This window comes from Camelina sativa, chromosome 3 (assembly GCF_030686135.1).
Source record: "Camelina sativa cultivar CO46 ecotype springtype chromosome 3, ASM3068613v1".
NCBI classification, from domain to species: domain Eukaryota; kingdom Viridiplantae; phylum Streptophyta; class Magnoliopsida; order Brassicales; family Brassicaceae; genus Camelina; species Camelina sativa.
The window spans coordinates 29,521,614-29,547,166 of NC_141882.1; the positions used below are offsets into that span (position 1 = coordinate 29,521,614).

Here is a 25,553-nt window from a genome sequence, read left to right on the forward strand (position 1 = left end):
AAAAACAGTCGCTGGTATCAGTTTTCTTAACGAAAGCAACAAAAGTTATAATAGATCTTGATTGTTTCAGACCTTTGATTGTTTCAGACCTTTGTGCGTTTGTACATATTTGCATGTAATGTATCTTTTTCATTCTTTTTTTCATAAAATATGTTTGCATAATGCAAAGAAACTTAGAAAAGTACTCATTTCGTTATTTGTTGGTTTATCATGATTTATGTCAAACAATACAAAAGGTTGCAATTCTTTAACTAGTTCTACGTAAACATTATTTCATCTTTATTTTATCGTTGCTCTTAATAGGTAACACCAACAACCATCTCATTCTCCTCGCTGTCGAGTTCTTCCACAACTTCGAAGACAAGTTTGTTGATGTGTGATTCAGTGGTTTTTGAGAAGCCGGTTATATATTGGATTAAAGACTATAATTGGGAAAGTAAACCGGTGATTATTTAAGGAAATGAAATTGAGTAGTGGTGTGTGGAGATAAATGCAAAGCTTGGATTGAGTACAAGGCCCAAGGCTATTGTCACGGTCGCACCTGAAAAACGTCAAGTATCCTACTAACTACTAAGAGGCCCTTTTATTGAAATTGCCAAACTGGGCTATATCTATGTAAAGTTCTCATTAGAGAAAACCTGTTTCGCCGGGTCAACAGTGGGGTGCTGAGCCTCACAACATATTGAGCATAAGGTTCAGAACTAATACTCCGGTTTGGTTTATTTAAGCTTTTAAATAGCTTCTTTTCTAATCCGTAGTTCAAGTGATGAAGCCGAAATTAGTATGCAGCATAGTTTAAAATCAGTCATAACTCATATAAGTCATAAGGCTTATTTATATAAATAGTTGTTCCAACGTGTTTTGTTAAATAAGATAAAAATCTATCATGAAAGGGAAGAAATATAAGCTATCACCGTTGCTCTTTGGTCGTATATCTAATCAGTAATCATAGGAATAGAAAACACACGTGGCGTGTCCGGACGCATGTGGTTTTGTAATTTAGCTTTGTAGAGAGAGTTGTCGACTTGTCTCAATCCATTCCATGGAAATAGAAACTCCCCTCTGGTCATTAAATGCTCCCCCACCTATACATTCTCTCTTCCCTTCACCAAAACCAATAATACATACAACAAACCATTTTGTTTTTCCAACTAGTACAATCATCATTTCTAGGTAAAAAATTTTGTAAGGCTTCTTCAATACCATTGCTTAAAATTCCTAATATAGCCTTACAAAAACGTATAATATAATATACTATATAGATTTGGACCACAATTTTTGGCTTTGACCCTATTATTTGCATATATTTACATATTTTGCCCAAAACCAAACATACGAAGAAAAAGGTTTACGCTTTACGTTCGTTGTTGTTTGTGATTCCTAGGTCGTCGTTTCACCACGTTGCTTGCGTGGAAAGAGAAGTGACGATTAGCAAACAAAAAACCTAAAATAAAATAAAATAAAAAGCAATAAAACCCTCACTGTGAAGTAAAAATCGTAGGCCCAAAAATAGATTTATTTTTTTTGCTTTTGCCGAGAATTTAATTATATGAATCTCTCTACGAACTGTGTGTGTTGTGTGGTGTGTGTTTGGGTGATGTGTGGTTCTCAAAAAAGATCATTTTCTTCGGTGCCTCTTAGTCCTCTCAAGTACTTACTTCTTCTTCTTATCTTCTTCTTCCTTTTTGCTTTTTCTTTTATTGCTTCTCTCTAGCTATATAGAGAGTTTAGTGGTGTACAACCTTACTCGTGTTTGTCTCTTTTATTATATGTAATTCAAAGGTTGCATTTTTATATCTGGTTTTGGTGTTTTCTGTCAAAGGGTCTTTTAAAAATCTTGAAAACTTTTTTTTCGGTTCTCTCTTAGGGTTCTTTTGGGATGGGATCATAATGAAGTATTGGAGGATCCAGAGGAGTTGTCTTTTGGTAATTTCTTTTGGTGGATGATTTTAAAATCAAATGATGAAGGGTTCTTCTGAATCTAATTCCAGAGGATTAAACAATAACACCTCTGGTGTTTCAGAGTTTTTTACGGATGGTTCTAAGTCTTTGTCTCACATTGATTATGTCAGAAGCTTACTTGGTTCACACAAAGACGATAACTTGGGACTTGTTGATGTGAGAGCCTTGGAATGTGAAGATGTTAGCTTGCGTCAGTGGTTAGACAATCAAGACCGATCCGTTGATGCGTTTGAGTGTTTTCACGTTTTCAGACAAATCGTTGAGATTGTCAATGCAGCTCACTCTCAAGGCATTGTTGTCCACAATGTTAGGCCTTCTTGTTTCGTTATGTCTTCGTTTAACCATGTCTCCTTTATCGAATCCGCTTCTTGTTCGGATTCCGGTTCTGATGAGGAGATTACAACAAAGTCTCGAGAGGTTGGGAGCTCGAGTCTATCAGAAAGACGAAGCAATAGATCAGAAGGAGCAGAGAAGCAGCCTTTCCCTATGAAACAGATATTAGCAATGGAGATGAGTTGGTATACAAGTCCTGAAGAAGATAATGGTTCTCCGAGTACTTGTGCTTCTGATGTTTACCGTCTTGGTGTTCTTCTCTTTGAGGTTTGTGCGTGAGAAGATTGATTTATATGTTCTTAGCTGCTTTGTTTTCTTGAGAATACTGATTTGATGAATGTTAGTTGATGTGCAGCTATTTTGCCCTGTCTCGTCAAGAGAAGAGAAGTCAAGAACTATGTCTAGTTTACGACATCGTGTTCTTCCACCTCAGATATTGCTCAATTGTCCTAAAGAAGCTTCCTTTTGCTTGTGGTTACTGCATCCTGAGCCTAGCTATAGACCATCAATGAGGTGACTGATTCTCTCATTAATGTTTTAGTTTCATTGGGGAAAAAAGTTGTTTCTTAGAGTATTGGCTTCTTTGTCTTTACTGATGCAGTGAGTTGCTACAAAGTGAGTTTATCAACGAACCTAGAGAGAACTTGGAAGAACGTGAAGCTGCCATGGAGCTAAAGGATGGAATCGAGGAACAGGAGTTATTGCTGGAGTTCTTGTTTCTGATTCAACAGAGAAAACAAGAAGCTGCAGACAAATTGAGGGAAACAATATCGCTTCTTTCTTCTGATATTGATCAGGTCGTAAAGCGACAGTTGGTTTTACAGCAAAAAGGGAGTGACATTCGTTCATTCTTAGCCTCAAGAAAACGGATTAGACAAGGATTTGAGACCACTGCAGCAGAGGAAGAAAATGATACTCTAGAAAGCACACTTCTTGAAAGCTCACGGTTAATGAGGAATTTAAAGAAACTGGAATCAGTCTACTTTGCTACGCGATACAGACAAATCAAGGCTGCTGCCGCTGCTGAAAAGACAATGGCTAGATATTATTCTACGTTGAGTAGTAGTGGTAGAAGTTCAGAAAGAAGTTCAGTGAGCAGCCCGGCACAACCACCTAAAGATCCTATCAATGAGTCTAGACAGGGCGGGTGGATCGATCCATTCCTCGAGGGTTTGTGCAAGTACTTATCTTTTAGTAAGTTACAAGTTAAAGCGGATTTGAAGCAAGGAGATTTGTTGAACTCGTCTAACCTTGTTTGCGCAATTGGTTTTGACCGTGATGGAGAGTTTTTTGCCACGGCTGGCGTCAACAAGAAAATCAAGATATTTGAATGTGAGTCAATAATAAAAGATGGTCGGGACATTCACTACCCGGTTGTGGAACTTGTTAGCCGGTCTAAGCTTAGTGGTATATGTTGGAACAGTTACATTAAGAGCCAAATCGCATCAAGTAACTTTGAAGGCGTGGTTCAGGTAAGTTCAAGATTGAAAATAAGATATAGAAGGAGAAAAACTCAATGAAAAATGTCTAAACAAAACTTTTAATAATTTCATAGGTATGGGATGTTGCAAGAAGCCAGTTGGTTACAGAGATGAAGGAGCATGAGAAACGTGTATGGTCCATCGACATTTCATCAGCTGATCCAACATTGTTAGCCAGCGGTAGTGATGATGGCTCGGTTAAGCTCTGGAGTATCAATCAGGCAAAATTCTAAACTGAACCAAAACGTATTATTTAAAGAAAATTTCTTGAAAATGCGAGAATTTAGTTCTTTGAGGGATGTATATTAACGGTTATAGCTCGTTTTCCTCTGTTTCAGGGAGTTAGTATTGGAACCATCAAGACAAAGGCAAACATATGTTGTGTCCAGTTTCCGTCAGACTCGGGTCGGTCTTTAGCATTTGGTTCAGCAGATCACAAAGTTTACTACTATGATCTAAGGAACCCCAAGCTTCCTCTTTGCACAATGGTTGGTCACAACAAGACCGTGAGCTATGTCAGGTTTTTAGATTCATCAACACTCGTGTCTTCTTCGACTGATAACACGCTGAAGCTATGGGACTTATCAATGTCAAATTCCGGTGTTAACGAAACTCCTCTTCACTCATTCATGGGACACACTAATGTAAAGGTACCTTTCTATTCTAACTTGGTTTCGTTTGCTTCATTTCAAAGACTGCATTCTGATATTATAAATACATTTCTTCTTGCAATGTGTGTAGAACTTTGTTGGATTATCGGTCTCTGACGGGTATATAGCAACAGGCTCCGAGACTAATGAGGTATGTGTACTCTCACTTCAAAAATATACAAAAAAGGAAGAACCCTTTTGTCTTATTTGTGGCCAAAAATAAAAGCTGACTTTCTTGTGCTTCACTTGACAGGTTTTTGTGTACCACAAGGCATTTCCAATGCCGGTTTTGTCGTACAAGTTCAAAACTATAGACCCTGTGTCGGATCTCGAAGTAGACGATGCCTCACAGTTCATATCCTCAGTCTGCTGGCGGGGACAGTCCTCGACCTTAGTCGCTGCAAACTCCACTGGCAACATCAAGATTCTGGAGATGGTTTGAACCAATGTGGCTCAGGAGCAAAATGGTAATTTTCGATTGGTATAGTAAACAATTTTTGGGAGAGAGAGAGAGAGAGAGAGAGAGAGAGAGTAGGAAAGTGAAAAACATTGTTGCTACTAAAGAATTGTGTATAGAAGAATATATATGATCTTTGTATTTGTATAGTACTTATAGTAAACCCTAATGAGACAGTGAGTAACGTAGAATACAAGTAATATAGTTAATCACTTCAAAAGAATTATACGATGTATATGTATAGCCTGGAACTGCAATATACTCCTCGACAAGAAATTGATTCTCTCTATACACACTGATTCTTTCCTGATTTAGCGTCTGTAACTAACATATCTACAAGCCCCTTGAGCCTCTCAGCCCCTGCGCTAGGTCTGATCCTAGCCATGTCTTCGACATCCGAGCACTCTGATTTCTCACCACCACACCAACCGCCTGGAGTAAAACTGTCTTCGTTCATCCGTGTAAGGAGTTCCTTATCGATCTTATCCAAGACTGTGTCATTTCTTCTGAATTTCCTACCGAATGCAGATCCGCTAGCAATCATCTGTTCCATGTCTCTTAGGGACAACACGCGAGGATGCTGCCTCGGCGGCTTGTCCCATGCTATGTAGTGAAGATCATGGTTCACTACGGTTTTGGAGAATTCTGGCGTGTTACATATGACTGTATGGAAGTAACCTTCAGGAGAAGAAACGAAATTGGTGTAGTACATGAGTAAAGTTCTTGGTAAATTGTCCCAACCCCATATGACATGCTCCACGAATGAGTGCGATAGAACCATCCAAGCTGATCCTGAGGATAAGAACAGACAACAGATAAAAAAAGTTTCAAACTTTATTGCTACCAAGCAGAACAGAGTGATTCTGCTTTTAACTTCAGGATTAGAAGAACAGTACTGACCAGTAAATAACTTGAAAGCAGCTGGCAAAGTTCGCTTAGAAGAGACCCAAAAAACGTCTGATTTGTTCAACATATAGAGTCCAGGATCAATCATTAATGGCATTGCCCGCTTCTTGCTTCACCGAGAGACATGACCAATCAACTTTACATTCAAACTAATGAAAAAGCTAAAAAGAGTTCAAAAACTGAGAGAAGAAGCTCACTATTTCCAGCCTAAGTTACTTGTATGTTCGATAAAGTTGAGGTTCCGGTCCAAAGTCGAAAACGTGTAAAGCAGGTCTTCAAACGCAGAACATTGTTTGTCAGTCTCAAGAAGAGGAAGATCAAGAACAAAAGAAAAAAAGATGGAAGCATTTACCATCTTGAGTCACGAGGGGATAGTCCGAAGCACTAAGATTGATAAACCAATCCCAATCGGGACTTCTTTTAAGAAGAATAGCGCATGCGTGAAGGGTATTCGCTACCATTGTTGGTCCGGTATAAGTCACAAGATTAGCTTTAGCTATCATATACACATTCCCTATGTTTGAAAACATAGGATCGTTTTTAATGCGAGAAGCCAACTCTGATCTCTCATGAACCGGTGATTCAAGATCCAAGTGAACAATATATTGGTTTCTTGGATGGTACACTGCTCTAAGAGTTCTCCAAAGGCTTTCAAGATCTCCTTTAGAACCCGAAACAAGGTAAGCGAAACGTGGAAGCTTGTCCTTGGCTTCTGAATCATTTTTGGCAGAATGGGATAAAGTTTCGTTGGTTGGTGGTCGAAGGGAAGACATTAAACCAATGTTGAAGGAAGTTGCAAGGAGAACAACGCAGACGAGAGAAGTAATCACAAATGAGCATACAAATCTCTTCTCCATGATTGCATACCCCATTGAACAGAGTTTGTGATCATGAGACAAAAGCATGACGATGACACCAAAGCAAAAGAACCAAAACCTCTTTAGTTAGCAAATCTTCTTCTGCAAATACATCAATTTAAGCCTGATTATATAAATACATCAGCTCAAGATCGAATTAGGCCTCTCGCATCATCACACAGACTAATTCCTTTCAAACAAATCAAGATTTCAAGTACATAACAGAAACAAAGAATGTTTTATGTCCTCTAAAACCTCTCTGATTACACTTTCTAAGTTGATTGATGAACCAGACCTCAAATTAAGCAACTCTTCACCAAAACCACCCAAAAAAAGGAAAACGTCTCAAAGGATAAGTAAAATAAAATATAAGAATTGAAGGAATAGAGATTGGAACCTGAGTTCCTCTGTATTGGTGTGCAAGAGAGGAAGCAGAGAGATTATTGCTTTGTTTGATACGTTTGGTGTGAAGAAACATATAAAGACAGTTAAAACACTTTTGTGTGGACTAGAATTATATAGAGACGATGAAGAGATAATATTATATTAAATCCTTCCACAAATAAAAGACTTATTAAACAAAGTTTTTAAACCTCAAAAAAGTAGATGGAAATTTCCTAGAGAGGTTATATCCAATTCTTTTGAAGCTACAACACGAAAACGACTTTAAAATTCAGTTTTTTTTTTTCTGTTAATTCTTGCTATGCGAAAACGATTTCATTAATTAATTATCTGCTCAAGAAAAACATAAAGAAAAAAAAAACGGTTTTGCCATTTTGGTAACATGAATATAGTTTTCTCAAAATATTTCAAAAATTAGTATAATATATGTTGCATGAAAACTTATTTTAAAGTCTGTTTTGTTTTTCCGAAACGTTTAGAAACAGAAACTCCTGAAAACATATACACAATCAACGAAAACACGATTCTTAAAAATCTGTTTAGAAATACATAGAAACTCCATTTCCTTTTCAGAAACACAACAAAAAAATATTTTAGCTTAGAAACTTAATAAATAAATAATTTAGAAATATATACTCATGATACATATAAATATATAATATTATTAGTGTTTTAATTCAAGTATTTAATATTTATGTTTTGAATTTGTATTGTTTGGTGTTTTATTATGTATATATATATGTATACAAATATATAATATATACATTTCCAAAATGTTTCTATTTCTTAATTTTAGGAAAAAATTCATTTCTTTTTTCCAAAAAGTTTCGCTTTTGCTCATCCGTTTCTGTTTCCGTTGCCATACAACCTAATATAGAGTTCTATTTGTAGATGTGAGTGTAGCAGATTAAATTCTTTTTAAAAATATGTTATCAATTTTTTTTCTTGCAAGGAAAATGTATAAATGTAACATGTTCCGTAGACATTGGGTTATGCAACTGCAACATACGCATAAGGAAATTGTGATAACAACACTTCAACCAACACTACTAGTACTACCATAACCGTTCTCTCTCTTTTATTATTTAGTTGCCATTGTTTGATAAATTTTCTTTACTTCTTCACTTTGTTTCAACTTTTTGGAATTTAGTTATATTAGTATGTGTACTCGAGTAATAAATTTCTTCATTCAATTTTTTTAATAACCGATTGAATAGGATGGTTAACCATGTGAATGTGGTAATTAAAAACATTGTTAGTTGGATTTAATTGTCAGTGTAGGAAAACGATTTTTATTTTTCCTTTTTTTTGGTTGAATTGCAATAATTGTATCATACGAACAAGTCAACAAAAAAAAGACCAAGTCATATGGTAGAGGTCCCTCCGTATGGGCCACGGTTATACCTGAAATTAATCAATAACAATGGCAATTAGTATCTGATTAGTTCAGATTAACATTGAATTGACCCTTACTACTACAAGAACAAACAAAGACTATGGTCAATAAGAGTATGATAATAAATAATTATCAAAAACAAAAAAAAAACGTATTATTTGGTTTGCAAGAAGAAACAAAGAAACATAAAAAATGAAATGTGAACGCAAAAACAAGAAATTTTTAAATCTTTCCTCAGTTTCTTCTTATGGGATCAACAAGAACAAGACTACCCTCTTTCTTGATTTCCGAAAGATCTGTTTTTTTCTTATTAAATATTTTGAAATTTTCTTTCTTCCCTTTAAAAATTAGATCTTTTCATCGGCTAAAACCCTGAAGATTTTGGTAAGGTTCTTGTTTCAACACTTATCTCTCTCTATCTTCTTGGACTTGTTTCTTTCTGGGTAATGTTAAGTGATTCTGCGTTTTTGTAATCAAGAATTGAATCTGTTGAGTCTGATATTTAGCTATTTCGTGTTTCATGTGTTTTTGATATTAAAGGTCTGATCTTTTAGGCTATTTCGTGTTTCATGAGTTTTGATGTAAAGGTCTGATCTTTTTTGGTTTATTTTCGTGGGACCAGGACCAAATGAGTGCGCCTGTTTTACTGTGTGACGGCTTCGATGTGCGGCGAACTGTTATCGGGAAGTTAAACGACGATGAGTCATCGACGGTTACGGTAACCACCGAGGAAGACGACGACGAAGCTGTGTTTTCCGGTGATAGCTTACTTGAGGAGGAAGAGTGGTCTGGAGAGAATCGTTTCTGTTTTTACTTCGTTAAGCAATTCGCTTACGATGACCCTGAGATTAAGACCAAGATTGGTGAAGCTAATGATGAGATTTATCACTGTAACACTGACCGGATTCACATTGCTAACAGCTTGAAATCCAAAAGGGTGAGAACATTTCTTGACTCTTCTTTTCGATTTTGTTGAGTTAAACAATTTGGAAAAAGGTTTTTGATTAAGTGTGTAAATGATGTGTAGGCTGAGAGATTGTCTTTGGTTGCTTCAGTGGAGATTTTGGTCTCGTCACTTGATGAATACAACAATGCCATATTTCCTTATCATCAGTCTGTGACTCTGGAGATGAACAAGGATCAAGAAGTGGTTACAGGGAAAATTTACAGCTTGAGTGAAAGGTTAAGTGAGATTAAGATGGAAATTGAGTTGTTGGATGTTCAAATGGCTTGTGTACTTGATCAAAGAGACAAAGCCGTCGAAAGGATTAAGATGTTGAGGATACAACGCGACAAGGGGGTGCGTTTACAGCTTTTTCCTTTTTGTTAAAGTCTTTTTCTTTCTCTGTCAAGTTGGATGTAAAAAGATCTTTTATTTATCGTGTGTATTCTGTGTTGTAGAATGCAGCCTTTTTCCAGAGTCGTGTTGTGATCATGAAAGCCATTGAATTGGCTGCTTCTGGAAATGTTAGAGATATTGAAGAGCTCGCTAATTCCGAGGTTTGTTTTATCAGTCTATTGGGTGTGTGTGTGTCTCTCTCGCTTTGAGATTTGAACATTTTTTCTTAATTTGTCTCTGTGTCTTGTCGTTTCAATAGGTTGAAAAATTTATGTTTCGCTGGAACAATGACAAGGCTTTTAGGGAAGATTACAAGAAAAGAATCTTGCCTTCACTTGAGGAGCCAAAGCTGAGGCGCAATGGGCAGATTAAGGATTCGGAAGGCCATGTAGATGCTGAGAATGGAAGTGAAACAGCAGGGGAGAAGGCAATAGAACTCAAGAGGTTTAGTACTGAGGAGGAGATTGATGATTGTATGGATATTGATATCCCGGTGTATGAGAAGCTTGAAAAGGAGGAAGAAGAGATTGATGAAGAAATTTTGAAAGAGAAGAAACGAGAAGAACAGATAGAGAAAGCTAGGCTAGCGATGGAAAGGAAGAGGAAGCTACATGAAAAAGCTGCTGCTAAAGCTGCCATAAGAGTTAAAAAGGAAGCTGAAAAGAAGCTTAAGGAACTTGAGAAGAGAGCGAAGAAGAAGAAGGCTTCTTTGGATGTAGATAGAAGAAGAGAGACAGTCACCGGGAGATCAGTGTTTCAGAAACAGAGAAGTTTTAGGTATAGATATTACGAAAAAGGAAATGAGGCTGTCCTAAAAGCCATCCTGAAGCGTAGAAAAGCTTATAGGTTATGGGTTTGGACTGTTTTTCCGCTGCAGTTGTTCTCCTGGTTGCTCTCCTGGTTTTCTTCTATTACTTTGGATAAGGGGAAGAAGATTAACAAAGGTCTTTTGGAGAGTTAAGTGATGAGCAAACAGGTTCAAGGTTTATAATTAGTTTAGAAGCAAATGACATTGGCAATAATGTCATAGTCGATCTTGAACAGTCGTTTTCAAAGTCGTAGAGACATTCACCTCCATGGTGAGATATGTTTGACATCTCAAAGCTGATTCGGTCGAACACAACATGACCTTGTCACTCTGAAAAAGCGCTGGCACAAGGATCAGGTCAAGATGTTTGATCGGAACAACTTTGGGACCTCGGAAATCTCTCCTTGGATGCAAATGTCTTGACAATGACTCCAATGCAATTACATAGTTGAGTCGTAGGCACCAAAAAGCATCCTCTTAGTCTTGTGTAGACAGTGTAGTAGATTTAGAATGTGTGTACATGGAAGAGAGACCTCATGATTTTTTGTACTATTTTTACATAAACCAAACTTGTGTTCTAACCATTTTATTACAGTTAAAAGTCTCGTCTTCAACTGTGAGTGGAAAATCTTGACAAAGCTAAAAACTAAAAAACATAACGCCTTCCCAAATGCTTAAACAATCACGCTCTCAGTCATGTACTAGAACAAAAGTTACCAAAGTTACCACCAATGTTCCCAGACGTTTTGTTTAGTTGCTACTATGCCTCATTGCTAGGACTAAACCCTCTGGCCCAGAGTGAGGTGTTCGAGTGGTATTAGGGGACAAAGAAACCTTCTAATGGACTCAGAGGCTTCTCCTTAAGCAAAGGTTTCAGAGACGAGAACAGCTATGGCTGTCACGAGCTTGGCTCCTCCATGGGTCATCTTGAGACAAGCTTTCCGGTCAGTGGCAGCTTCTTCTCAACTTCGCACAAATCACAAAACCCTTATCACAAATCTCTCCACTCTCGCATCGTTTCCTCTCCGACATCCAGGTTCATTCCCCCATTACTTACCTTGGTTTTGTTTACTACTTTGTATTTGTCTGAAATTAGTGATGATTTTGGATTCACCATCGAACTTGCTTGACGAAGAACACCTTCAATTGATTCTTCTTGATGAAATTTTGCAACTTTTTAATTGGGAATTTTGAGGTTAGGGCATGAACTTGTCTTTACGTGTTCTCTTAGTTGAACTTTCTTAATCTTAGAGAGTGAAGCTTGCAATCAAACTAACTGTATGAGACTTCACTAAAGTTTTGTTTTTTCTGATGAAATGTCCAAAAAAATTTGCAGCTTTGAGAAGATGTCACGTTGCAGAAGCAATAAGGGGAGATGTAGATTTCCTCCTCAAAGGAGTTGGAGACCAAGCTGTTGCTAAAGAAGTTAAGCAAATTCTTGAAATGGTACTATTCTCCTTTGTTCTCTACCTTAATTCTCTGTTTCTATGAGGATACGTCTTCAATCTCAGTGTATCTCAATGGTGTGATTGTTTATAGGCGAGACGTGCAGCATCAAGAAGAGAAGTTCTGCACACAGATTTTCTCACACCACCTATTGTTAAAGAATCAGTTTCAGTATTGGGGAAATTTGTTGATGTTAAGATAGTTTCTCAAGGAGGTTACCCTGAGGTTTGTTTTCATCTTTCAACGAAAAGCTTCCTCTGAAAATGTTAGCATAAGCTGAGGTGGAATCTGTCTTTTGTCTCTTAGGCTGAACGGTGTAGGATCTCTATTGGACATCCTGATGTGTTAACCAGTGATCCAGATATAGTTGCAGCTTTAAGGTACAAGTCTTGAATTGTAATGTTCTCTTTTTGAGTTTTTTTTTCTTGTCAACATCTGAGTGTGTCTATGTTGTTTTTTTTCAACTTATAGTATCACAGGGGATTTTGGGTTTCAACCTTGTTCTCACGGTGACTTCCTCGGCGCGATTCTTGGCACAGGAATTTCCAGGGAGAAACTTGGGGATATCTTAATTCAGGTATCATCATTTGATTGATTCTATATAACAAACACTTGTCAGCTCCATTACAAAATCTTTCCTTGTTTCATCATTTCTTTGGCTAAATGACTTTGATGATTACTGAAGGAGGAAAAGGGAGCTCAGGTCCTGATTGTTCCTGAACTAGTTGACTTTGTTGTATCTGCTCTCGACAAGGTTTTAACTTTTCTGGCTAATCTTTATAATCCATTGACTAAATCCTTGCTCTGCAGTACTCTGATCATCTGATGTAAAATAAAAATTTATTCATAGGTCGGAAATGTTGGTGTAACTTGTACGAAGATACCTTTGCTTGCTCTTGAATACGAACCTCCTAGGTATGAGTGCTAATCCCTTAGGAACATACACGATTTTTAGCGTTGAAAAAGTGTTTTTGCATTGGCTTGACTGTTTTGTGTATTAATTAGGACAAATACCTTTAAAACTGTGGAAGCCTCGTTAAGAATAGATGCAGTAGCTAGTGCTGGTTTTAAGATTTCGCGGTCAAAGCTTGTTGATCTTATTAGGTACGTAAAAGAAATCTTTCTTTCGTCTATGTGAGATCTTTCACTGCATTCTAATTTAGCTAAACAGCATTCTTCTGCGAAATGCAGTAGTAAAGACGTTCGGGTTAATTGGGCAACCGTTACTAAGAACGGAACCTTAGTGAAGACTGGTGATATTGTCTCCGTTAGCGGGAAAGGGAGACTTAAGGTAAAAAACTTGGAAAGTGAGTTTTTTACTTAGTGATTAGTTTCAAAGTATTAAACTCTTGTGTTAACTTGTTTTTGAATCACAGATTGGAGAGATCAATGAAACGAAGAAGGGAAAATTTGCAGTTGAAATCATCAGATATATTTAGAAAGAAAGAAGCATCAAGATTCAAGAAGTTTATAGGACCTTTCTCTCTTTCTCTTCTCATAATCAGTTTTTTTTTTGTTTCTTTGTTCTCATTTCTTCGTTTGTTGACATTTTGTATAATCATAGCTAAAATAAGATGAATGAATTAATCTTGATTTTTACTCATGTTAAAATTAATATATGAAACCAACAAATGGATCTCAACTATATTGTAAAAGAACCGACGAAAAAATGATCAAGAGTATAATATTTCATTTATTTATGTTTATTAAATAATAATTTTTGTGTTTACATATATTTGTATACTCACTTACAAAATCATAACATGCCTATGCATGAAGATTTTGTGAAGTGAACTCCTTTACGTACGCTAATAACGGTTCCTTCAGGAAAACTAAAAAATAGAACAACTCAAAAATTACGATATGATATGACACTCATTTTCTTTTCTTTTTCAATTTTTTTTCTAATATCAATATATGAAACCAACAAATGGATCAAAAATTAATCTCAACTACAATTGTAAAACGAAAAAAATAATCAAGAGTATAATATTTTATTTATTTATGATTATTAAATAATACTGTTTGTGATTACATATATTTGTATACTCACTTACAAAATCATAACATGCGTATGCATGAAGATTTTGTAGAAGTGAAATTCTTAGGTATGCTAATAACGGTTCCCTCAAGAAAACCAAAACTAGAAAACAACTCAAAAAAAAAAAAAAAAAAAAAAGAAAACAACTCAAAATTACGATATAGCACTCATTTTCGTCTTTTTTTTTTCTTCTTTAATATTTAAAATCAAGCATACCCACAATACCCGTACTCACATTTGACCCCGGATGCACATTTCCTCGTGCATTTCCCACAATGGTTAGGGTTAAAGTTAACGTAAGTGCAAACTCCACCACAACAACGTTGCCCGAAACCACATTTGTGACCGCATCGACCACAGTTATTCATATCTCCTAGGATATTCCGACAATGCTTCTTGCAGCAATGCAATAGGCTTGTCCCGTTGTTCGCTTTTACGCCATTGCAAATATTGTAACTCGCGACGTGACATCTCATTCCTTTCTTGATCTTCTTGTACTGGGAAACTAGTAGCCTGGTTTTGGATGAAATAGTCACATTGGATAGTATCGAGGGAGCTTCGTCAAGAGTGTAGTAATCCGGGTCTTCATCTTGGTCGACAACTTCTTCATCAGCTAAAACCAAGGTAGGACTAAGTGTTGCTGTTATTAGGAAATAGAGGATTAAGGAGAGAAGTGAGGTGGGTTTAATGAACGTATTAGGGAGCTTAATTATGGCCATTTTGTTTTATGTAAAAAAATTAGCCAAAGAGAGTTTGGCTTTGGAGCAGAGAAGAAGCAAGGAAGGGAAGAGTGGGACTCAAGAGAAGATCTGTGTTCTTGCCAATGAAGGGTATTTTAAGGCAGCAAACACATTATTGAAAATTCGAATTTAAATTTATTTAAGAGAAATTGACTTTTTATAAGCAATTCCTAAATTGAATTGATTGATTATTCCTCAAATCTAGGCTACCACAAGTGATTGTTGTCTAGATTACGTCATACACTTTTGGATCTGATTGGTGAAAACATATCAGGAAAAAAAATTATGGTTAATGACAGTATACAAAAAATATTGACTATAGCGTTAAAAATAAAGTTTAATATACTAATATACTAATTTTAGATTGCGATATTTTCACAAATAATATAGTAAGGATATTTTTAAAATATTTCAAGTATATAACAGAAAGTTGTAAAAAAAAACAACTTAACTTGGAAAACAAACCACACAAACTAGAAAGTAATATGTCCTTTTAAAAAATTAAACTACCGAGTAATTTAGTATATATTGTTATGGTTACATAAGAAACATACAAAATTTCACATCCAAATCTACCAGTAATTTTGTTGGTGCGTCAAGCATTCCTCAAACTCTGGTCTTCACCCTTTAACAACATTTCCACATGACTATCACCAATTGATCTACTTATAATAATTTTTTTTAAATCGATTTATATTATTATCTAGTTGATGTATAACTCTCATTACTTTGATATATACGTTTCTATAAATATCTTATTTTAATTTGATCAAAGGTTACTTTTGTTTTGTTCTGGACATACAGTAGAAACTCTATAAATTAATACTCGATAAATTAATAATTTCTATAAATTAATAAATTTATTCGGTCTCAAGTTGGGACTAGTGTAATTTTGGTCATAAATCGATAATATAATAAGATAATAATTTTTTTGAAAATATTTTGTAAATATATGGTCCCATCAATAATATAAATTAATAATTATATAAAATTATCTAAATATATGTATATACATACACATTAACTTTTATTAGAGTTTACTTATAATATTTTTACTATATAAAAATATTTGAGTATTATCTTCAAAACATGATAATTTTTATTTTCATTTTAAATGGTTTTATAAAAATATTAATTATAACAATAATCTTATTTTCAAACTTTTTTTTACCAAATTAGCAAATTCTCTTTATAAATTAATAATTATTAATTTATCCAGAAATTAAAACTTCTATAAATTAATAGAAATTAATGGTTTCAATATTATTAATTTATAGAGGTTTTACTGTATCTTATATTATACGTACCTGTATTTTATTATACGTATATGCGAAATTTGTTTGATCTCGAGTATGGTTTAAATTCGTGACTACGTACGTGTACGACAATAATTTTTAAAAGGGAGTCAAATTAGTATAAATATTATTGAAAATCATGTGGGAACAAACAACATCACCAATAAGAAAACAGCACAAGTGATCATCAAGTACATGAACATGAGTTGTCTCTTAAACAAGTGTTTCTTTTGTTCAAACGACGCACGTGTGGTGACGGTGGCACTAGATCCTCCTTTTTTGCCACTAAAGCCGGTATGAGTCACGTACACCGGTTACGGTTACTGCGCAACGGAACCTGGCGACTGTAATGTGCCTCTCTCTCTCTCTACGTGTCACTATCTATCGTTCGTGACAGTCGTTTCGTAACCATCTAAGTTGAATACTTTACTCGGGACCGTGAGGCGTGAGGTCCTTAACGTTGTGACAATTTGTCATTGACCATTGACCTTTTCCACTTATTAATGGCCGGCGGGTACAGAAAAGTAGGAGGATTCAATTATAAACCTTATGCGCACCGCTAATTATATTGAAATATATAAGAAATAATTGTGTTTTTCGTTAATTATATAATATGATCAATAATTCCAAACTCTACGCCGCACATGACATGCAAAGGCTTATAAGGTATAAGCTATGAAGCCTATGGGTGTTGACAATTGTATAAAGTATATGCATTAAAACTCAGACAAGAATCTTTAAATAATGATATAAACTATGTGGGATAATACTATAATAGTAATCGAATGAATCTCATAGATGCGGGACTCCACGTTTGATTGCTATAAGTATTTCAAGTAGCTATAGTAAGAAATTGGGCGTGGTTTAGCCTGTCAGACGAAGAATTTGGAAATCATATATCGACTATTTTTAGCATTTGCGTTTATGTTTACGTATATACAATAAATAGGTATTAACTTCTTTGCTTAAGTCATCTCCTAAAAAGATAATGCCCTATTAGAACCAATACCCCACATCCAGTAAGAGAGTAAATACTGGGTAATATATAAGGTTCATGACCACCCCACTCATTGCCAATTGGTTTTGGGTTGGATGTCAATGATTCCTAATATGGTATCAGAGCTCAAGGTTAAGCCCAATAAACAATTTCCCACAAAAGAAATGGTTTCTCACCTATATGGCCCATATAAATGGTATGTCTTGTTGTGGTATTTCCGAGATGTTGGGTTTGGACAGTTTCCGTGTCGAACCGTTTCCCACCCACATCTCGAGGGAACCTATTAGAACCAATATCCCCACATAGACTAAATGAGTAAATATTGGGTAATATATAAGGTTCATGGACCACTCCACTCCTTATCAATTGGTTTTGGATTGGATGTCCATGATTCCTAATATGACCTTACATGCTTAAACTATATATAAAACTCCTATTCTTACAGGCTGAAAAATTCTTCAAGTTCTTTTACAATAACTAATTAATTCATATATTATAGAACCAACATCCTTATCACTAAGAATCGTTCAAACTCCAATAAAATTTACAACAAAATTTGTAATTGTAACGTTGATTTTCTTTGGTTTTCTATTTACTAGTTCAACCATACTTTTCTACACTATCTATTTTTAGTTCATATGTATTTGTGTTTCAATTTAACTTATTAATTAAGCCCACACAAAAAATTAGACTAAATTATTAACCGCACAAAATCATTATAAATACTACACTTTGATGTCATTAGATTCATGCATATTACTCTCCAAAAAGTTTCATATTACTCCAAAAATATCCTAGATAAAAAAAAAAGAAATGAATCGTCTGATGATTTGTATGTTTGTTATTGCAATGTGTTTTGGGTTAAATGTAGCATTTGAAATGTCTCCATGTGAGCCAAACCAAATTGCAATTGAGAACAATCTTGGTCCCGGTTTGGTTCTCCAATACCATTGTCATTCCAGATATGAAAATCGAGATGTCGTAAATTTACAATTCAAAAAGATTTATATTTTTATCGGAAAGACAAGATGGACTTGTGGTTTGAAATATGGATTGTACATGCGACATAGTCAAGAATTTATAGCATACAACATGGCCGACGTTGGTCAATGTGCTCAACAGCGTCTTTGGGTTGCCAAACCTGATGACATTTACCTTATAAAAAATGGAAAACGGCCGGGAACGTTCAAACATGCATGGAATAAAAAAACTAAATAATGTTTATGGTGCATGACAATAGTATATTTTTTTATAATCTTAATTATAATCTACTAGATTTATAACTCGGGCGTTGCGCAAGGAGTATAGTTTTTTATTATTAATGTGAACCATTGAATATAATTATAATTATTTAATAGTAAAAGTATAAATCTATATAGATGTTAAATTTATTTTACTAAGCAATATATAACTTATCTATCTCTTTTAACATTTTTACAATTAATTATATATTTATTTTCTGGTATACACTCGTCATCTCTTACATCTACTCTCTTTTTATATTATATTATCTCACTTATAATATATTGATTATGAAGATATATCGTAACTTTTTTTTTTTTTTTTTCATCTTCCCATACTTTTTTATCGGTTGAGTTATATTACTTCCTAACGTAGATGTAAAAAAATCTAAGAGAATATATCCATCTTTTGTCGCAAACTTTCTTTGACAGTTTTGTGCTACACTTAAAACATTTTCTTCCTAATAATGAATCTTATAATTAGACTTGTTTCTATCCATAAACATCACATTATAACATCAAATATTACATTTTATCTTAACTATTTGACAAAAGAAAAATTATGTTCACATATATAATTGTTTCTACTTTAAAATGTGTATAGTCTACTATGTTTTCTATATAGTGTTTTTTTTTTTATTCTCCTAAATGTACAAACTCATAAAATTAATCTAGTTTTTAAATATTTGTATTTATCCAAAATAGGATTCTTTTCAAATTTTATTTAAAATTCTACAAACTCATTTTAATTAAACTCTACAAATAGAATTTTCAAATTTCTTCTTAGTATTTTTCACTTTTGTGTGTGTGTGTGTGTGTGATGTTCATAATAAGTTTTTTTAATATGTTTAATTTAAAGTAACCTTATACATTTCTCTTAAATATATACATTATTTTAATTTTTGATCACTTGAATAATATTTTCTCCGTTTTTGGATATACCTTTGTTTACCAAAATTCACCATTTTTCAATTTTGAAAACGATAAATAACACAGATCACTCAAACTATTTTAATTATTTATATTATTTAGTATTCTAAAAAATAATATGCACCAAATCCTTCTGATTTTAATCGGTAACTTTTATTTATAATTTAACACTGACAAACATAGTCTCAAGTTTTAAATATATATATATATAGAATATTAATTATATTATACTATAATTGAAAATAATAATATACATCAACTTTTAATCGATAACATGAATTTATAATTTAACACTAATAATTGAATAACCTCTTGATTTGAAAAACCTTTAAACTTTTGTGTTTTTTTTTAAATTATTTTCTTTATCCTAATAATTGTACCTTTTGAAAGTATTTGTTGTTCCATTAAATATATGATAGCTTTTTTTCTCTCCTATTTTTAGTTTTTTTACAAATATTTACACAATTATTATATGTTATGATAGAAATATCTAATTTTATATTTATGTATTCTCTATTCATATTTTACTTTGTTCTTTTTTTTTGTTGTACTTTTTTCATTTTGTTTTTGGTTATATTTTAGTTTATTATATTGTAAATCATTGTTTTTAATAATAAAAATATTAAAAAAATGAGTGAATTAATTGATAAGTTATCGTTAAATTTTTATTTTTATGATGTGAATTATTGTTTAAATTGAAAATAAGAAGAGATGGCGTGGAGGAAGGAGAAGAGATAAAAACCAACTTTATATTTATCCGAAAAAACTGAAATATTTTATCAAGAGTAGGAACTAGGAAAAAACAAAGAACTATAGTTTGTATTTAAACCCATGTAGTAGAGTACAAAATAACGAACTTGCAAGTGTAAACTACGATTCCTAAAACCAAAACATAATCTATATATACATTTTTGGAGACATTTATAAAATAATTCCTGAAGTTGACACTTATTTACAGGGATGACATTAGCATTAAATAATTAATTTAATAAACAAATTAACTTTATTTATATTTGATTTTTTTTTTATTGAAACTAAGTGTTTTAAAAGGTAACAAACATAATTGCAAATGTATACAGATTTTATTTCCTTATTTTATAAGGAGGTGAATGAAGAAGTTTACCCTAGAAGTGATCCCGTGAAAGTAAACTCGTGAACCTAAGTATTGTTCTTTACTTGATAAAACATTGAAAATTTGCTTTGATAAAAAGTAACTTTTAGATGAGTTTTTGCAGATTAAAAATCTTTAAACATGTTGCGTGATCCACTTAGCATGGCGGGTTTGGACTATAGAACTAACACTAAAACTATTAGTTTATTTCATATACTATAGATTTGTAGTCATAGTTTGGAAAATTAACTTATACATTATTTAGTATATGAACTACAAAATATTACACATACTTCTTAAAATTCCAAAAAATAAAAATAATTGTATACACATAAAAATATGCACTAACAAACCATATAGACATATACCTCTGTTTAATTATAGAAAACAAAGTAAGTGTTTTTAAATTTTATATTCTATCTAGCTAATAACAAATATAATGTAATTAGGTTCTAAATTGTATAAAACGTAAGAAGAAGAAAAAACATTCTAAACAAAATTATAAATAAATTAGATAAAAGTTAATTAATTGAGATTTTGAAAACTAAATATCTTCAAAATTATTATTTAAAATGCAATAATTTATAATTTAGTCCAGCGGTGTACCACGGGTGAAAACCTAGTTTTAAAACATAATACATTCCGTAGACACAACTCATTATGTCACATGCTTGTGGTGAGGATTATAAAACTGTATGCTAATTTTTTTTCCAAATATATTACAGAATTGTATTATTAAACATAGGCCTGGACAAAATACCCGGACCCGAAGATCCGATCCGAACCCGATCAAAGAACCCGATCCGAACCCGTATCCGAAATTGTAAAATATCCGAATGGGTTCTAAATCTCTAAATCCGAAAACCCGAACCGAAATCCGAACGGGTATCCAAATATACCGATATTATTAATATATAATAGTATTATATTAGTAATATTTATAATTTTAATAATATAAGTATCTAAAATATTCAGATTTTTTAGATATTTTCCATAATTTGAAGTATTTAAACTGTTTCTTAGTAAACTTGGGTAAAAAAATACTCTAAAATTTCAGATATATTGCGTATTATTGAATAATTTAGACTAAATTAGATACTAAGATTTTGAATTTGGTGAACTGAGGCGTAATCCAAATCCGAACCTGAAATACTCGAACCGAACCCGATCCGAACCCGAAGTCTAGAAATATTCGAACGGGTCCTATACCTCTAAACCCGAAAATCCGAAATACCCAAACCGAACCCGAACAAGTACCTGAATGCCCAGGCCTAATTAAACAAAAATAAAATAATAAGTAACAGAGAAATCAAGCTAAGGGGGTGTTATTGAACGAAAGATTTTAATAGATTTCAATTACTAGTGGATTTTATAATTCAAAAGTTTTCTAATTCATTTAACGTGAATTTGTTGTCATTATTAGTGGATTTGAATGGCATTACTAATGGATTTGAAAGTCATTACTAGTGGACTTTATTATTTTTGAAATTAAATAAAAATAAAATAAATTACCCATAATTATGTCAAATGAAACAAAAACATGTCGTGGCAATGTTTTCTGGTCTTCGGTCTATCTAAGTTGGGGATATGATTAGAGTTTCTTCTTGATTTATGGTGGTGGATCTCCGCTGGAGATTCTTGTTGTTTGATTTAGTTGTTAAGAATTTTGATTTTTTTGATATGAGATGGAATATCAATCTTTTAGGATTTCCTTTTTGTGTGATTTCTCCCCTGTTCTTCAATCAGATGAAACAAAAACAAGAGGAACAAACATCTTCAATCAAAATGAAACCAGAGATAGAAGAGTTTTTAATCATAGATCTTATTCAAACAAAAAAAAAAGGAAAAAAACCAGTGAAATTGTCTAAACAGTGAATTTAATAGGCAGAATCAGATCTGAGGATCTGGAAACTGTGTCAATCCCCAAAATGAAGATCATAGTAGTCTTTTGGCGGGAAAACGGCTAATTCCCCCTGAACTTAGTTGTTTTATCGTAGTCATACACAGATCTTTGGAGTGTGCCTAAAACTACATTAACTTAACTTTTTTTTTTGTTCACCAAATAGCTTTCATTTAATAGAAATAGAGTTTAAACCCAATAAGTCACATGAGACTAAAGCCTCTTTTGCTAACGAATCTGCCACATGATTGGCAAGACGAGGAATAAAGGTGAAAGATATAGCATCAAAACTACTCCGAAGTTCTCGGATATCTTGTAAGAGTCCAAAAAGCTCAATGTGGAAGCCATCTTCATTGATCAGATTGATAAGGTTTTGACAGTCCGAGAAGAGTTGCAGCTCTGTTTTATTCAAGAGGAGAGAATGTTTCAAAGCCAGAAAAACTGCCCATGCTTCCGCTATTAAAGCTGAGCCTATGCTTTCTTTGTGATCGGAGAAGCGTTCTTCATATGCAGAATCTGCGTTCACTACAGCCCATCTGAAACCTCCGTTACCGGTCGTGGAATTCCATGCAGCATCCACAAACACTTTGCAACTAGACGTTTGTACTGGTTGTTCCGGTTGATCCGTGGTTAGCCGAGGGGTCGTCAACATATTTTGGGCTTCTTGCCATTCTCTCGCAGATTTTATCGCTCTTATCAAAATGTCTGAAACAGGGATCTCTTTGTCCTCAAAAACTAAGCTGTTGCGGGCAAGCCATAGCTGCCAACAAATCCATGGATACAACTCCCCCTTTGATACCCCCGACGGAGGTAGATTGCACTTATGCTTCGCTAAGGAGAGAAAGTCTTCTATAGTTGTTGTGGAGCTTATTTCCAGATGGAGAATGGGAGCCTTAAGCCACACCTCTTTTGCACGCCTGCAATGTAGAAGAAGGTGAGAGACTGATTCTGTTTCTCCACAACTGCGACATGTGACCTCTGCATTTAGTCCTCGTCGAGCTAGTTGTTCCCCCACCGGTAACGCATCAGACATAGCTTTCCACAAAAAGTTTTTAACTTTTGGAGAGGTGTGAAGCTTCCACAGATGAGATTGCCAGTTGAAGTTTAAAGCAGCATCTGGGATATCAAAAGTGGAAGTTATACCATAACCAGATCTTGTGGTATACTGCCCAGATTTGACAGGTAGCCAAACTAGTTGGTCCTCTCTCCTTTACGGGGCCAGGGGGATTTGTTTGATGCAATCCACATACTGTGGTAGTTCTTCTCTGATTTTACTCCAGTTCCATTGATTGGTAGATGGGTCGAGAAGGCTGGAAACCGTTTCTCCCTCTTGGTGCTCTTTTATGGGGCCATAGGGGCAGAGAGGAGTGGTAGTAGAGAGCCACGGGTCTCGCCAGATCTTAACGCTTTCTCCATTACCTATTAGCCATCCTGCACCTTGTTTTATCACATTACGACCAGCTATGATACTTCTCCAGCCATGAGAGGGATTTGACGGAATAGAACACTCCATAAAAGAGTAAGAGTGGCAATATTTGCCTAAGAGGACACGAGCCAGCAGTGTATTAGGTTCCTTGAGTAGTCTCCAGGCTATTTTGGCTAGTAAGGCGTCATTGAAACGTTCCATGTCTCTAAACCCGAGCCCACCTGCATTTTTTGGTCTTGTAAGTTTTGTCCATGCTACCCAACTCATTTTTTGCTTGTCATGTTTATCATCCCACCAAAATCTAGTTAGAACTGATTGGATTCTCTTACAAAGAGAACCTGGTAACTTGAAGCAAGTCATTGCATATGATGGCATTGAAGAAAGAACAGATTTCAGTAAGACTTGTTTACCCGCTCCCGATAGGGTCCGTGAAGACCAACTGTGGGATCTCTGTCTTATTTTGTCTACAATAGATTCAAAAACATCTCTTTTTCTTCTTCCAAAGTTCTCTGGTAGTCCTAGGTACTTGCCATTTCCACCCTCTTTTTGGATACCAAGATCTCTTTTAACCTTTGTCTTCATCTCTCTTGAGGTTTTAGCCGAGAATGTGATAGAAGATTTATCTACATTGATACGTTGACCACTTGCTCTCTCGTACTTTTGAAGAATTTTTGTTAAGCTATTGCAGCTCTTTTGATCCGACCTCATGAAAAACATTGTATCATCGGCGAAAAGCAAATGGTTTACCAAAGGGCTTTGTCTTGCCACCTTCACTCCTGGTAATGAACCATCTAGTTGGGCTTGTTTGCATAACCCCGATAAAACCTCTGTACATAAGATAAAGAGATAAGGGGAGAGCGGATCACCCTGGCGTAGTCCTCTTGACGGGATAACTTGACCTTGTGCATCTCCATTTATTAGGTAAGAGTAAGTGACTGTTGAAACGCACTCCATGATCCACTCTATCCGTGTGTTGCTAAACCCCAGACGTTCCATCACTTTCCTAAGAAAATCCCACTCTATTCTATCATAAGCTTTGCTCATATCCGTTTTAACCGCCATAGCACACTTCTTCTTTGCCTTAGAGTTGCGAAGGTAGTGCAGTGTCTCATGTGTAATGAGGACATTATCCGAGATGGCGCGTTTTGGGACAAAGGCGGATTGAGTTTCTGAAATAATACTCTGAAGTAGTGGTTGGAGCCGTTTGGTGAGAATCTTTGCCACAATTTTGTAAGAAACATTGCACAAGGCAATAGGACGGTAGTCAGAGACATTCCGTGGACCCAAACCTTTGGGTATTAGTCGAACATGTCTTGCATTGAAGTTTGTGGGGAACACTTTAGAGACAAAGAATTTTTGAGTTTCTGCTATAATGTCCTTTCCAATGATGTCCCAATAGCTTCGGTAAAAACCTGCCGAGAAACCATCTGGCCCTGGCACCTTTGCAGGATGGATGGAGAAAGCAGCATCTTTAATTTCCTTGGCATCTGGAATTTTTGTAAGCTTGGCATTCTGTTCTTCTGAGATTTTTGTCTCCAAGGCTTCTTCCACCACACTAAAGTCTGAGTTCTCATTTGACTTAAAAAGATCATTATAGAAATCAGAAATAACCTTCACCATTTGTGGCTCCTCATGCACTGCGATCCCGTTTTCAGTTTCCAAGACCGTGAATCTGTTTATAGTTCTTCTGTTTCGGGTTGTCGCATGGAAATAACTTGTGTTACGATCACCACTTTGCAGCCACATCACTCTGCTACGCTGTTTCCAAAACTTTTCTTCTTCTAGATAAGCTTTTTCAAGGATCGTTGTGTGCCTTCCTATTTCCTCGGGGTCAG

The 25,553-nt window shown here is 34.7% G+C and overlaps 4 protein-coding genes and 1 pseudogene across 14 annotated transcripts; 3 read left to right on the forward strand and 2 right to left on the reverse strand.

The window, feature by feature from the left end:
• Window positions 1-1,483: 1,483 nt before the first annotated feature.
• LOC104778241 (protein SPA1-RELATED 4) lies at window positions 1,484-8,092 on the forward strand. Of its 7 annotated transcripts, XR_015594596.1 has the most exons (10): window positions 1,500-1,650; window positions 1,868-1,926; window positions 2,073-2,562; window positions 2,651-2,808; window positions 2,897-3,767; window positions 3,851-3,997; window positions 4,115-4,426; window positions 4,518-4,577; window positions 4,680-5,021; window positions 8,001-8,092. XR_015594596.1 is itself a non-coding variant. In XM_087507058.1 (9 exons), exons 3-9 carry the CDS (start codon window positions 2,290-2,292, stop codon window positions 4,866-4,868), a joined length of 2,010 nt encoding a protein of 669 aa, XP_087363184.1. In that variant the 5' UTR covers window positions 1,524-1,650; window positions 1,868-1,926; window positions 2,073-2,289; the 3' UTR covers window positions 4,869-5,103. The 7 variants fall into 7 exon arrangements, 2 of the variants coding, with proteins under 2 accessions (XP_010500940.2, XP_087363184.1); XR_015594595.1 differs by having other exon boundaries at window positions 1,868-2,562; XR_015594599.1 differs by lacking the exon at window positions 8,001-8,092 and having other exon boundaries at window positions 1,524-1,650; window positions 3,851-4,022; window positions 4,680-5,103.
• LOC104742815 (beta-glucuronosyltransferase GlcAT14A-like) lies at window positions 4,979-7,242 on the reverse strand. 3 transcript variants are annotated; one of them, XR_015594600.1, is made up of 5 exons: window positions 7,044-7,212; window positions 6,142-6,748; window positions 5,987-6,062; window positions 5,784-5,895; window positions 4,979-5,675 (listed from the first exon to the last, which is right to left on the reverse strand). XR_015594600.1 is itself a non-coding variant. In XM_087507063.1 (5 exons), the coding sequence occupies exons 2-5, from the start codon at window positions 6,692-6,694 to the stop codon at window positions 5,170-5,172; spliced, it is 1,251 nt and encodes a 416-aa protein (XP_087363189.1). In that variant the 5' UTR covers window positions 6,695-6,748; window positions 7,044-7,242; the 3' UTR covers window positions 4,979-5,169. The 3 variants fall into 3 exon arrangements, 2 of the variants coding, with proteins under 2 accessions (XP_087363189.1, XP_087363190.1); XM_087507063.1 differs by having other exon boundaries at window positions 5,784-5,899; window positions 7,044-7,242; XM_087507064.1 differs by lacking the exon at window positions 7,044-7,212 and having other exon boundaries at window positions 6,142-6,207.
• A 375-nt stretch (window positions 8,093-8,467) lies between the features above and the next one.
• Window positions 8,468-11,192, forward strand: LOC147947850 (proton pump-interactor 4-like). 3 transcript variants are annotated; one of them, XM_087507059.1, is made up of 5 exons: window positions 8,468-8,833; window positions 9,067-9,381; window positions 9,472-9,744; window positions 9,846-9,944; window positions 10,043-11,192. In XM_087507059.1, exons 2-5 carry the CDS (start codon window positions 9,073-9,075, stop codon window positions 10,742-10,744), a joined length of 1,383 nt encoding a protein of 460 aa, XP_087363185.1. In that variant the 5' UTR covers window positions 8,468-8,833; window positions 9,067-9,072; the 3' UTR covers window positions 10,745-11,192. The 3 variants fall into 3 exon arrangements, with proteins under 3 accessions (XP_087363185.1, XP_087363186.1, XP_087363188.1); XM_087507060.1 differs by lacking the exon at window positions 8,468-8,833 and adding an exon at window positions 8,843-8,887; XM_087507062.1 differs by lacking the exon at window positions 8,468-8,833 and having other exon boundaries at window positions 9,253-9,381; window positions 9,500-9,744.
• A 199-nt stretch (window positions 11,193-11,391) lies between these two features.
• LOC104778243 (uncharacterized) lies at window positions 11,392-13,640 on the forward strand. Its single transcript, XM_010502642.2, has 10 exons — window positions 11,392-11,627; window positions 11,928-12,037; window positions 12,131-12,262; window positions 12,344-12,417; window positions 12,509-12,614; window positions 12,723-12,791; window positions 12,888-12,952; window positions 13,043-13,141; window positions 13,229-13,328; window positions 13,414-13,640. Exons 1-10 carry the CDS (start codon window positions 11,483-11,485, stop codon window positions 13,474-13,476), a joined length of 963 nt encoding a protein of 320 aa, XP_010500944.2. The 5' UTR covers window positions 11,392-11,482; the 3' UTR covers window positions 13,477-13,640.
• A 372-nt stretch (window positions 13,641-14,012) lies between these two features.
• Window positions 14,013-14,921, reverse strand: LOC147947851 (protein GRIM REAPER pseudogene; annotated as a pseudogene).
• Window positions 14,922-25,553: the final 10,632 nt, after the last annotated feature.